The sequence below is a fragment of the Chlamydomonas reinhardtii genome, chromosome 17 (assembly GCF_000002595.2).
Source record: "Chlamydomonas reinhardtii strain CC-503 cw92 mt+ chromosome 17, whole genome shotgun sequence".
Lineage (NCBI taxonomy): Eukaryota > Viridiplantae > Chlorophyta > Chlorophyceae > Chlamydomonadales > Chlamydomonadaceae > Chlamydomonas > Chlamydomonas reinhardtii.
This window is the reverse complement of record NC_057020.1, coordinates 3,799,387-3,810,901: the sequence shown is the minus strand read 5'-3', so window position 1 is coordinate 3,810,901 and position 11,515 is coordinate 3,799,387. Positions and strand designations below refer to the sequence as shown.

The 11,515-nt window shown below is 65.1% G+C and overlaps 1 protein-coding gene across 1 annotated transcript; it reads left to right on the top strand.

Moving 5' to 3' along the window:
• Nucleotides 1–532: 532 nt before the first annotated feature.
• CHLRE_17g727801v5 (uncharacterized protein) lies at nucleotides 533–10,383 on the top strand. Its single transcript, XM_043072373.1, has 14 exons — nucleotides 533–867; nucleotides 1,156–1,395; nucleotides 1,722–1,790; nucleotides 2,047–2,131; nucleotides 2,326–2,403; nucleotides 2,657–2,734; nucleotides 2,934–2,969; nucleotides 3,133–3,247; nucleotides 3,410–3,446; nucleotides 3,624–3,708; nucleotides 3,996–4,115; nucleotides 4,464–6,863; nucleotides 6,990–7,231; nucleotides 7,492–10,383. Exons 2-14 carry the CDS (start codon nucleotides 1,159–1,161, stop codon nucleotides 9,385–9,387), a joined length of 5,478 nt encoding a protein of 1,825 aa, XP_042914832.1. The 5' UTR covers nucleotides 533–867; nucleotides 1,156–1,158; the 3' UTR covers nucleotides 9,388–10,383.
• Nucleotides 10,384–11,515: the final 1,132 nt, after the last annotated feature.

The following is an 11,515-nucleotide window of genomic DNA, read 5'->3' as shown; positions in this document are numbered from 1 at the left end:
CACACATACACATAGTCGACCTAGAATGCACAGGGCAAACTGTGAGGCTCTGGACCGTGGCTCTGGACCAGCAATTTCGCGACCGGGGTCCGTCACACTGCAAATTTTTCAATGCTTGACCGTTGCTATGTATATTGCTCACTAACATTAGTGGCTAGGATGTCTCTACGGGGGCAAAAAGCAGCTCTTCGTGCATAATGTCAGCGCAAGCTGCTGCATGTCGCAAGCTAAACAACCGGGCAGGTCACCCCAGGACCAATACAAGCTGTTCCATGTGCCATATAAAGGCATTTGGGATGGTTTGGGCTGTGGACGGTGCTGGTTCACGGCTGGGTGATTACGCGTCCGTGACTTGTCGCGCAGCGCAGAGGCTTGCTGGTACAAGCACCCACGATACTTGCTTCCACGCGCGGCACTGTATGCATCATGCATCAGCCTCAACCAGCAGCGGCGCCAACACACGAGGCAGCAGGCTCGTGGGGGTTTCGCGATTGGTTTCGCTGCCGCATTGCGACATGGGTTTCAATGATCCGTTTCTGAGCCCCGCCGCAGCTAGTATTGTCGCTATCGTCATCACTTACCTATACAGATACAGTGCTTGCCCCGTGAGGCTGCAGACCTCTTGTCGGGTTTTTGGCGGTCCAACCTGACCTGACAACCTAAATTTAGAGGTATCTACTATCTGGTTATATACATTGTATAGCAGCTACGAGTACGATGGCAGAAACGCATCACAAATTAGCAGGCCCCTGAAAGTGGTCGAAGACCTGATGAATTATAGCTGCTTCTGCGTGCATTATATTATGGCTACACTGCAGCTGAACTGAAGCCCCTGCTGGAGAGACGGTGAGCTGCGCAGCCCCGACGGTGAGCTGCTGCACTGCGCGAGCACTGCTAGCATGGCTACGTAATGATACCAAGCTGTTCAGCTATTGTAGCGGGGAGGCGCAGAGTCTCGTCCACATTGATGTTCAAGCCGAATTGACGCGCGCTGGCTCTTGACGATAGCCGCTACCCGTACCTGACAGTGTGCATAGGGGAATGGGAGAAGGCCTGCAAAACTGGGCCTTTCTTAGGACGCAAACCGGCTGCCCGTGGGTCATCCCCGAAACAAGCCTGCCCTCAAAAGCCTCGAACGGCCACGACATGATGCAGGGGATGGATGGGCGCAGCGTGGTGCTCTTCACTATCCCCGCCAGCGCTGCTACAACTGCTGCAAGCGGGCAGCAGGCGGCGGGTACGGCATCTGCTGAGCGGCGCGGGTGGCAACGACGGCGGTCGCACAAGTCACAAGCCAGCATCACGGGAGTACCAACCACGTTGATTGCATTGGCCTTCCTCACGCTTGTGGCGCTACCCGGCGCGTGGGGCCAAGTCAACATAGCCAGCGTTGCGGTGAGCTGCGGCCTGCGTGGATGGGCTTGTGGAGTGTGGTGGACTTGCGCACGCAAGGCAAACATTCTGCCGCAGCCAGGGGAAGGGAGTTGCAAGGGGCGGGTAGCGGGAGGAGGAGGGGGGGGGATGTGCCCACACTCCTAGGGCCCATGGGCCTCAGGCAGGGTATAATGGGGTTCCGCCACGACATGCACCGTATGCTCTGCGCAATGCGCAACACGCCCCTGCCAGCGTTGCTGCTATCAACCTGAACTCGTCGCGCACTGGGGCTACTGGGGCCACCCGCTGGCCACCTTGTTGCGGCCTCCGTCCTACTCCGTCCACAGGTCACGCTGAACAAGGTCGAGCAGAGCAAAACCGCTGATGGCTACTACGTTGTCGCGTCCGGTGCTAAGGTAGGCCCCAGCCTTGGTCCCAGCTGCTGGCTAGGTGACTCCGCTGCATGCATGTATGCACACGGACGTCCGTACGACTGACCGAGCCTCGCAGCCGGGCGCAGGAGGCTCACAAACGCCGTGACAATAGCCGCCGATCCATCGATCGATCTCGCCACGCACGTGCGAGCTGTGAACTCGCCGCAAGTCTCCGGCCCCTGACACCTCCCCGCCCCCCCCCCCACCCCTCGCACTCCGTCCCCCGCCCCCACCTCAGCCCAGCCTGCTGTTTGCGGTGAGCAGCAGCGGAGCCTCCAGTCAGTACAACGTGGTGGCCTGGTACAACTACCCCAAATCACAAGGTCGGTCAGTAGAAGTACTGCACGTGCTGTGCTCGGACCTGGCCGTAGAGCTTGTGACACATACACCGGTGGCATTGCAAACTCGTGCGTGGGTACATACGTAGTACGGTAGATGTAAGCTACAGAACAAAATTCGCCGCGTATGCACCCATGAACGCTGTGTGGCTGTGCTCTATGCCCCTCACACACCCAAGGTAACGGCCCGCTCCGCAAGTCCGGCAGTGCCACGGAGATCTGTCCCGCCGGCAGCACCAGCAACCCACTGATCACAGGTGCGCGAATGGTCCATTTGGTGGTGGGGTACGTCGTTGCGGGGTGAACACTACTTGCAAACCTATGGTTACCACTGATGCAAACATGAGGGCGCAGTGGCGTTCATGTCCAGACTGCGTGCGCACCAAGCCGGTGCCTTGACAGCCGCCCGCCAGCTGGTATCTATGGCGCTGGCGGGCAGCGCCTCAGCACCTCAGACCCCTGCCTTGACGTGCCTCTCCGTCGACACCGCGTGTGTCCCCACTCCCGCAGGCAACGCTGCAACCACCCTGGACTTCAACCCGACCAATGAGACCTCCATTGTGGCCTCTGGCGGCGGCCTGCTGCCAGGTCGGAGGGGTGCTTGGGCAGTGGGATGGATGCCGGCACTGCGAGCGTGTGTGTATGTGTGTGCTGCCTGTACAAACACGTACACGCACACTGCTGTGCCACCCACTCGTGCACCGCGCTGCGCTGCATACGCACACGCACCGTGCGTACGTCCACACCACATCAAACCGCATGCACTGATCCACGCCCCGCGCCACAGGCTGCTACACGGTACGGGTGGCACTGGTGCTTCCAGGTGCGGCGGGCGCGGCAGCGCGCGTGCGCGAGGGCTGGCAAAGCAGCAACGCGCGCGGGTGGTGCGCTCGTTATTCCTTCCCTCGCGCGTGTTGCTTGACTTGGGATGGGAACATGGCAGGCACTTGCTGACAGTGCGCACGCGTCTTGACTCACCGGCGCAGGCACCATGACGTTCTCTGGAAGCGCCGCCTCGGCCGGCTTGCGCGTGGGCAGCCCCACCGGAGTCGGCAACTGCTCAAGTGTGGTCAACATCCCGCCCAACTGCGACACCACGCTGTGAGCTAGCTGGCAAGGGGCTCATAGGTGGCGGGTGTGGCGGGCAAGCACGGAGGCTGGCAGCCTGGGTGAGGCGTGGGCTGAGGCAAAATGCAAGTACGTGTGTGCACGGCATGCGCCCCTCACATCTCTTCCGCATGTGGCGCACCTGCTCCTTTGCAGGTTCCAGTATGACCCGCCTACCATCGCATCCGGGAACGTGAGTACCTTAGTCGACGGGCAGCACCCAACGCCCGGCTGTGCGCATTGTGTTACGCATTCTTTGCCCCTTCCTGGCTCCTGCACCAGCCCTCGGCTCCACGTTGCCTTTCATCGGTCGTGTTCGCTTATGCGTGTGGTTCGTTTCGGGCGTTGTGCTGTCTTGTCATGTACACAGGTGGTTGTGGCCCAGCCCATCTCCGGCAGCGCCTGCCAGACGCTCAGCTTCAAGGTGCCGCCAGCCGGGTGCTCCGACCTGGAAGGTGAGCAGCAGATAGAGCAACAGGCATCAACTCAGCACGAGAGAAAGCACTGGTGACGTAGTCACGTGGGCTGTCGCAAGCACATGGTAACGGATGCTGTGTGTGTACGTATGTACGTACGCCGGCATGCCGTATGTGAGGCATGCCGTGTAGGTGCACTGCATTGAGTGTGCATGTGTGATAGGGTGCAGCAGTAGTAGTTACGGTACGCTGCTGGCTCCTGATGTGCATCCTGCTGCCTGTTGACTGCGGTATCGGTGTGTGGGTGGGTGTGCGCCTGGATGCAGGGACCGCCCTTACATACAAGTGGACGGTGTTCACGCCGGCGACAGACGTAGTGACACTCACCAAGTTCGGGCCCAACGCGACATTCACGTCGGGGCTTCCAGGACTGGAGCTGCCGCCAGGTGTGTGCATGCGTGGGCGAAGGGGCGGGCGATGACACGGCACACGTACGCAGCGATACACTCCGCGGCCGCCTAGGGGTCAGGGCGCCACTTGCGGCGGCGTCCACCCCTCGCCACAACTCGCCATGTGTCTGGCTTTCTGCGCTGCCGGCACACACACACACACACACACACACACACACACACACACACACACACACACACACACACACACACACACACACACACACACACACACGCACACACGCACACACACACACACACGCACACACGCACACACATGTACGGTACCCCGGCGCATGCACACACATAGTAGTCTTAATACACACGCTGTCCTTGTCTCCACAGGCCCCTGGAACATCAACCTGACTGTCACGGACTCGCCCGCCAATGCATCCATGGCGCAAGTCAAGTTCGTGAGCTACTACTTCATCAACATCAGCTCCTGCGCAATCAACTACGCGCCCGAGGCTCCGGTGCTGACCGGGCCCACATGCGGCGCCGCCATCGCCATCAACGCCACCTCGACCGACGCCAACTGGGACCGCCTTCAGTACTCATTCGTACTGTACGGCGCCGCTGGTGCCGGCGGCGGGGTGGTGCGGGACTCGGGATACACCGCCGCCACCAGTGCCAGCTACTCCACCAGCGGTGCGGCGGCGCTGGCGGCGGGGACCTACACGCTATCGGTGACGGCCAGGGACAACGCCACGACGCCGCTGACCTCGCCGGCCACAACCATCACGTTGATCCTCGGTGCATGCACGTATCTGCCGCCTCCCTTACCACCTGTGCCGCCCTTGCCATCACCCCCCTCGCCAGCGCCTCCCTCACCTCCGCCACCGTCTCCCGATCCACCATCACCTCCACCTCCATCCCCTGCACCGCCGTCGCCTCGACCGCCATCGCCGGTACCCCCCTCACCTCTTCCACCCTCGCCGGTGCCCCCGTCACCCAGGCCGCCATCGCCCGCTCCCCCCTCACCCCCACCTCCATCGCCGGCACCGCCCTCTCCTTGGCCTCCGTCGCCTGCGCCAGCGCCGCCGTCACCTGCGCCCCCATCACCCAAGCCCCCATCGCCCACGCCGCCCCTGCCGCCGTCACCGGTGCCGCCCTCGTCACAGCCACCCTCCAGTCAGCCGCCCTCCCCCGGGCCGCCCTCGCCCCGGCCACCTTCATCACCCGTGCCGTCTCCTGCGCCGCCATCGCCTCTTCCGCCCTCGCCGCCGCCGCCGTCACCGGAACCGCCACTCCCTCCCTCTCCAAAACCACCGACCGCACCAGTGCCGCCGCTCCCACCTTCTCCTTCCCCACCGCAGCCGCCGGCACCTGCACCACCAGTGCCGCCCTCCCCCGCCCCGCCACTACCTCCATCACCTCTTCCTCCGGACCCGCCCTCTCCACACCCACCGCTGCCACCCTCTCCAGTACCTCCACTGCCGCCCTCGCCCGAGCCGCCAGCGCCACCTCTCCCGCCTTCACCTCATCCGCCTGAGCCACCCGCGCCGCCGTCCCCTAATCCGCCCGCTCCCCCCTCAGCCGCGCAGCTGGCGCCCTCGCCTCCCGCGCCACCGCCATCACCCGCACCGCCTTTACCTGCTCCCCCCTCGCCTGTGCCACCTGCACCGCCATCACCGGAGCCTCCTGCCCCGCCGTCCCCGGCCCCACCATCCCCTCCGCCCGCTCCCCCGCCGGCTGCTCCAGCCCCGCCCAGCCCAGCGCCCTCGCCGCCTCCCCCATCACCTGCACCTCAGTCTCCCGCCTCGCCGCCCCTTCCACCTGCGCCTCTTCCACCCTCGCCCCTCCCGCCCTCGCCCGACCCTCCGACCTCCCCGGTCCCACCATCGCCACAGCCACCGTCGCCTACTCCGCCGCTTCCACCGTCCCCAGACCCACCAGCGCCGCCCTCGCCTGTGTCGCCAACACCGCCCTCACCTGAGCCCCCGGCACGACCCGTGCCGCCGTCCCCGCATCCATCAGCGCCACCGACACCAGTATCTCCGGCGCCACCTGCCCCACCCTCACCCGCGCCGCTAGCCCCTGCACCTCCCCACCCGCCAGTGCCTCCTTCCCCAGAACCGCCCCTTTCACCCTCACCAGCGCCGCCGCAGCCACCAGCGCCGACCCCAACCCCGCCGCCACTTCCGGAGCCACCCTCTCCAGAGCCTCCACAGCCTCCCAGCCCCGCACCACCGACGCCGCCCAGCCCGGAGCCACCGTCACTGCCCAGCCCAACGCCGCCCTCCCCACGCCCCCCGCGGCCACCCTCCCCACTACCTCCACTGCCACCTTCGCCCGAACCGCCGGCGCCACCTCTCCCGCCGTCGCCGGCTCCGCCGGCGCCGCCGTCCCCTAATCCGCCCGCTCCCCCCTCACCCGCACCGCTGGCTCCCTCGCCTCCCTCGCCGCCGCCATCACCCGCACCGCCTTCGCCTGCTCCCCCCTCGCCCGTGCCGCCTGTACCGCCATCGCCGGAGCCTCCTGCCCCGCCGTCCCCGGCCCCACCATCCCCTTCGCCCCCTCCAACGCCCACGCCACCCAGCCCACTCGCACCGCCCGCTCCCGCGCCGGCTGCGCCACTTCCGCCCAGCCCAGCTCCCTCGCCGCCGACTCCTTCACCGGGGCCCTCCTCCCCACCGCCAGGACCACCGCATGGCTCGCCTGCAACCCCGGTGCCGCCGCCGGCCCCGGCGCCCCCTTCGCCAGGCCCCCGGCCGCCATCACCACCCCCTGCTCGCAACGTGCCAAGTGCGTTGCCTGGGTGGGCGACCTGAACACCTTGTTTGTCCGTGGGCGGTGTACCCTGCTGGCATACCTAGCTCTCCAGTCCCGATGGCAAGACAGCCCCATGCTGCTTCCCTTTGCCCCACGCAGGTTCCCCGGATGCACCCGCACTGCCTGCGGCCCCGCCGCCGCCGGCCCCGCCGCCCTCCCCGCCGCCGCCGCCCCGCCCGCCACCCGCGCCGCCGCTGCCGCCCACGGCCGCCGTGGTGTCCTCCCTGGTCACGCTGGACAGCTACGTGAGCAGCAGTGAAGACCTCAAGCTGCTGATCGACGCGCTGGGTCCCGAGTACAAAGTTTCCATCGCCGGACAGAGGGTGACCTTCAGTCTGCGGGTGCGTGATGACGGAGTCAAGCCAGTGTGCCTGGCCGCGGAAGGCAGGAGGCGTGGAGAAGCAGCTACTACGCTAGAGAAAGCGGTTGACATGCTTCCCCCGGACGGCTCGTCACACTCCACACAGCGCGCTGCATTGTGCATTACACATACACCTTGTTAGGGCTTCCTAGAACACGCATGTGGTTTCGTGCTAACATTTACGGTTGATTTGCCCAAACACATGCACATTATTACACGCGTGTGTGTGTGTGTGTGCAGGTGCCTGTCGGGCTGGACATGTTGGACAGCGGCTGTCAGAGCGCCAACGTGCGGGGGGTGCTGGCGCAGGTGCCGGCGGCGGTGGGCGTGTCGCCGGAGGACGTGTCTGCGGAGTGCGCCCCGGTGCAGCCGGCGGCGGAGCTGGCGGCACTCATCCAGTCAGCGGCGCAGGGCCCCGCTGGCAGTAGCAGTAGCAGTAGCAGTAGCAGTAGCAGTAGCAGCGGCGCACGCCGGGCGGTGCTACAGCAGGCAGTGGTGGCACGAAGCGGTGGGGCGCTGCCACGACACCTCCTGAACACGGACAGCGGCAGTGCCGCCAGACAGCGCCGCGCACTGCAACAGCAGCAACAGCTGCAAGCCCAGCAGCCGCCGGCTGCTAACACCACGCCTCCGACTACGCCGCCGCCGAACCCGCAGCCGCCGCCTCTGCCGCCTGCAGTGGACCCGGCGTGTGCGGGGAGCTTGGCCTTGAACATGAGCTTACTGCTGGGCGCCAGCTCCGATGCGCCGCAGCTGACGGAAAAGGCCCGAGCACTGCTGAAGCAAATCGCGTTTGCGCGCGCAGCCTGCGCAAGCAGCAGCAGCGGCGGCGGAGGTTCGGCCAGCGCCGCTGCTGACGACAGCGCTGTGGTTGTGTCCACATCCACGTCCACGGTGTTGGTGATCAGTCGTGTGTTGAATGACGGCACAGATGCGACGGCCTCGTGTGCAGCGGTGGAGTCCGCTGTGGAGGCAGCCGCCGCCGCTGCGTCGGTCACATTCAGCCGTGGTGTTGGCAACGCCACCAGTGCCAGCAGTGCCGGCGGGGGAGACAGCGGGTGTCAGGTGCAGGCAGCCACGCCGGACCTGCTGGCGTCGCTAACGGCTGACGAGGGTGCGCCGGCGGAAGCAGCAGCCGGCTTCAACAGCGGCCGGCGCAACCCCACCACCTCGACAGAGGCTGTGCCGCTGCCTGGCGCCGCGCCGCCTGCGCCGGGGCCGGCGCAGCAGACCGCAATCGGCATGCCGGTGTGGGCTATCGCCATGGTCTGCGCGGTGGGTGGCTTCTTAGTTATCGGCAGCGTGATCGGTGTGAGGATGATTATAACGCGCGGCGCCACCACCGCCGCCGCCGCCGCTGCCATCCCGACCGCCACTGTCAACAATAACGCCTTCTCGCCTGAGTCAAACATGCCAACCGTTCGCCAGCTTGACCGGCGACCCGATGAATTCACACGGCTCGCAGAGCAGCAGCAGGGTCATTTCCAGAACCTGGCAGCCGCGTCGGGAGCCGGTGCAGGAGTGGCAGCTGGGGCGGGGGCGGGCGCAGCCCTGGCAGGGGGATCAGGGGCGGGGCGTGTCAGCGCCCCAGGTGTGAATAGTCGGGGCGGTATGCTCAGTGGCGGGTCTGGAGAGCACGCGCCGTACATGCGTGTGTCGGCGAACCCAATGTTTGAGCCGGATGGGGCGGAGTTCATTGCGGCTGCTGCGGGCACCGGCGGTGCAGCTGCAGCGGTGGGAGTAGGAGCAGCAGTGACTTCGAGGGTGCCGCCGCCGCCGCCGCCGCCGCCGCCGGGTACCACGTGGCGGGCGGCGGTCGCGGCGGCGGCGGCGGAGCACGCGGCGGTGGTGCCAGCAGCATCAGCGGCAGCAGGCGCAGGCGGCGTGGCAGCCGCCGCCGCAGCCGCCTCCCGGGCGGATGAGGTTGTGGCGTTGCAGCCTGGGGAGGTGCGTGACGTGACGCCTCAGATGCGGTCGCCGCCGGCTGCCCGTATGGCGCCGCCGTCGACGCTGCAGACGGCGGCGCCGCGCCGCGCAAGCATCCTGGCGGATCTGGTGCCCAATGTGGTGCGGCGGGCCAGCGTGCTCATCATGAACGCGGCACATGGCGGCCGGGGGCGCGAGTACGCGGTGTGAGAGACGCCGGCACTGAGAGACCCGGCGGGACGGTGTGTGCGTGTGGCCCATGGGCCATGGCAAGCCGAGAGGTGACGCCTTCCACGGAAGGGCACGGCTTCGTGGCTGCGGTGGATCGGCGTCTGATAGCGCATGCGCTGTGTGTTACCTCGACCACATTCCTGCAGGGGTTTCAGGAGGGATCATCTTGTCGTGCTGAGATGCACGTCGCATTGCCATTGTTTCCTACTATTGAATTGTGAGCACTGTACCATGGCGTAAGTATGCATTTGAGGGCTTCTGTGATCGCATGCCGGAATAGCTGATATTACCCAGGTTTGCGCCTGGCAGCATGCGGTGGTCCTTGCCGTCAGTGCCGTGGGCAGGTTTGCTGAAGCTCATTTCTTAAGGCTGGGCATTTAAGCACCGTGTTCAATGTGCTTAAGTGCTTACGAGCATTGTGCATGTACCGGGAGTGACACAATGCCCCCAACGCCATATGCAACTGCTTCCATTTATCCTCTCCATGGACCCCTGGTTGGCCTGACATCACGACATGCATTGCGGGCATTAATTGCTAAATTGTCACAGGTCCCGCGCCTGAAAGTACCATGCACAGTGATTACCGTACCGTATGTATTCCGACTGCAGTGCTCTTATCTTGCATCTACACTGCAGAAATTTGCCCCAAATTTGTGTAGACGTTTTGGCGCAGATTTGGCGGTATCTTAAAACGTTTGGGGGGTTCTTGCCCTCTAGGTGCCGCGGACGGGGTCATGAACGATCTGTAGACGCCGCGGGCCTGAGGGCATCTACAAGATACGGGCACTGGGACTCCGCCGAGTCACCGAGCTTGATACTAGCTAGTGCGGCGGACGCGGGCTCGTTGCTGGTCAACTTCTAGCCCGGCGCCAGCAACGTAGCAGGGCATCAGGGCCTGTGGCCGCAACGTAGTACCAGCGGACGGGTGACAAGCTAGGCAGTTTGTTCCAGGCCGCCTTGTAAATGACAAATGATGGCTCCTGCAGCTCAGCGCCTCTGCAATGCCGTTACAATCCAGCGGGTTTCAGGGCGCAGTTACAAAGGCGGCAGGAGCCGCCAGCGGGTTTACAGCTATGCGGCTGGACTTCGGCACGCACGCGAAGCTGAGGCAGCAGCAATAGCAGCAGCAGGGCGAGTGCGGCGCCAACGCCGCCGCTCAGCAAGTGGCAAAGAAGGCGGCAAACCGGGCAAGGCCAAGACCAGCACGGCCATGCGGCAGCGGTGAGGCGGAGAGCCGCGCGGCCGCCCAGCCCGAGCCCGCCGAGCCCACGGCCCCCAGCCTCTTCCCCCCTCGCCGAGTCCGCCGCTGATACAGCCAACGGGGGGTTACAGCTGTGCGGCCGCGTGTGCGCCTGTGTACGGCTGGACATCGGCACGCACTGGCAGGGCCGTCCACACCAAGCGCCCATACCGGCTCTGTCAGTTACAACTCAAGCAGCTATGATAGGTAGGTAAGCCCCTAGAATATGGATGCGGATGTTACAGAGGGGACAGTCCCAGCTCCCGAAGACGCCGAGCCATCACATGCTATCAGGGCCCAACCCCGACTTTGCTGCAAACCCTCCCGCGGGCAAAGTCCGTGTGACTCCGCGCACAGTGAGTCCTAGCCAAGCCTCAACCCGCCAGAGCCCCACCGCTGTGCCTCAACGCCACAAGCCTAGGCACAGGAGTGCCGGGAAACGTCTAGGCCGCAGGACACACGCACAGCGCACGCACTAACCAGGGCGCAAGCGTCCAGGTACTAGAACGGTCGCCCACACGTGCATCCTGCCCACACACATAGCCACCAACCACGCACAACCTCTCACGGCGAGGGGGGCGGGGAATCAGCGTCATACGGCAAGCGCAAAACCATGCCGTCACCAACAGCCCGAGATATGAAGGGATGCGCAAACGGCACAGCGTCCCAACCCTTTGGCCTGATACCCAAAGTCACAAACGTCTGGAGACGACCCCAGAAGTCAGCTACGACGGCAAGTCCAATGCTCAGCACCCGGGCCGACGGCAGCTTCGCTCGCGCCGCCAACCCGGCCATAACCACACGCTGCCGACCAAAGTCCAGGGCAGACATAGCAGCGAGACACACCACATCCCACACAGGTGGCGC

What these genes read in the sequence shown, in the direction of transcription:
- CHLRE_17g727801v5 (XM_043072373.1), top strand. Translation starts at nt 1,159, where the DNA reads ATGGATGGGCGCAGCGTGGTGCTCTTCACTATCCCCGCCAGCGCTGCT. An exon ending in TCAACATAGCCAGCGTTGCG is followed by an intron (nt 1,396 to 1,721) that starts GTGAGCTGCGGC and finishes CTCCGTCCACAG; the next exon opens with GTCACGCTGAACAAGGTCGA. An exon ending in AGGACTGGAGCTGCCGCCAG is followed by an intron (nt 4,116 to 4,463) that starts GTGTGTGCATGC and finishes TTGTCTCCACAG; the next exon opens with GCCCCTGGAACATCAACCTG.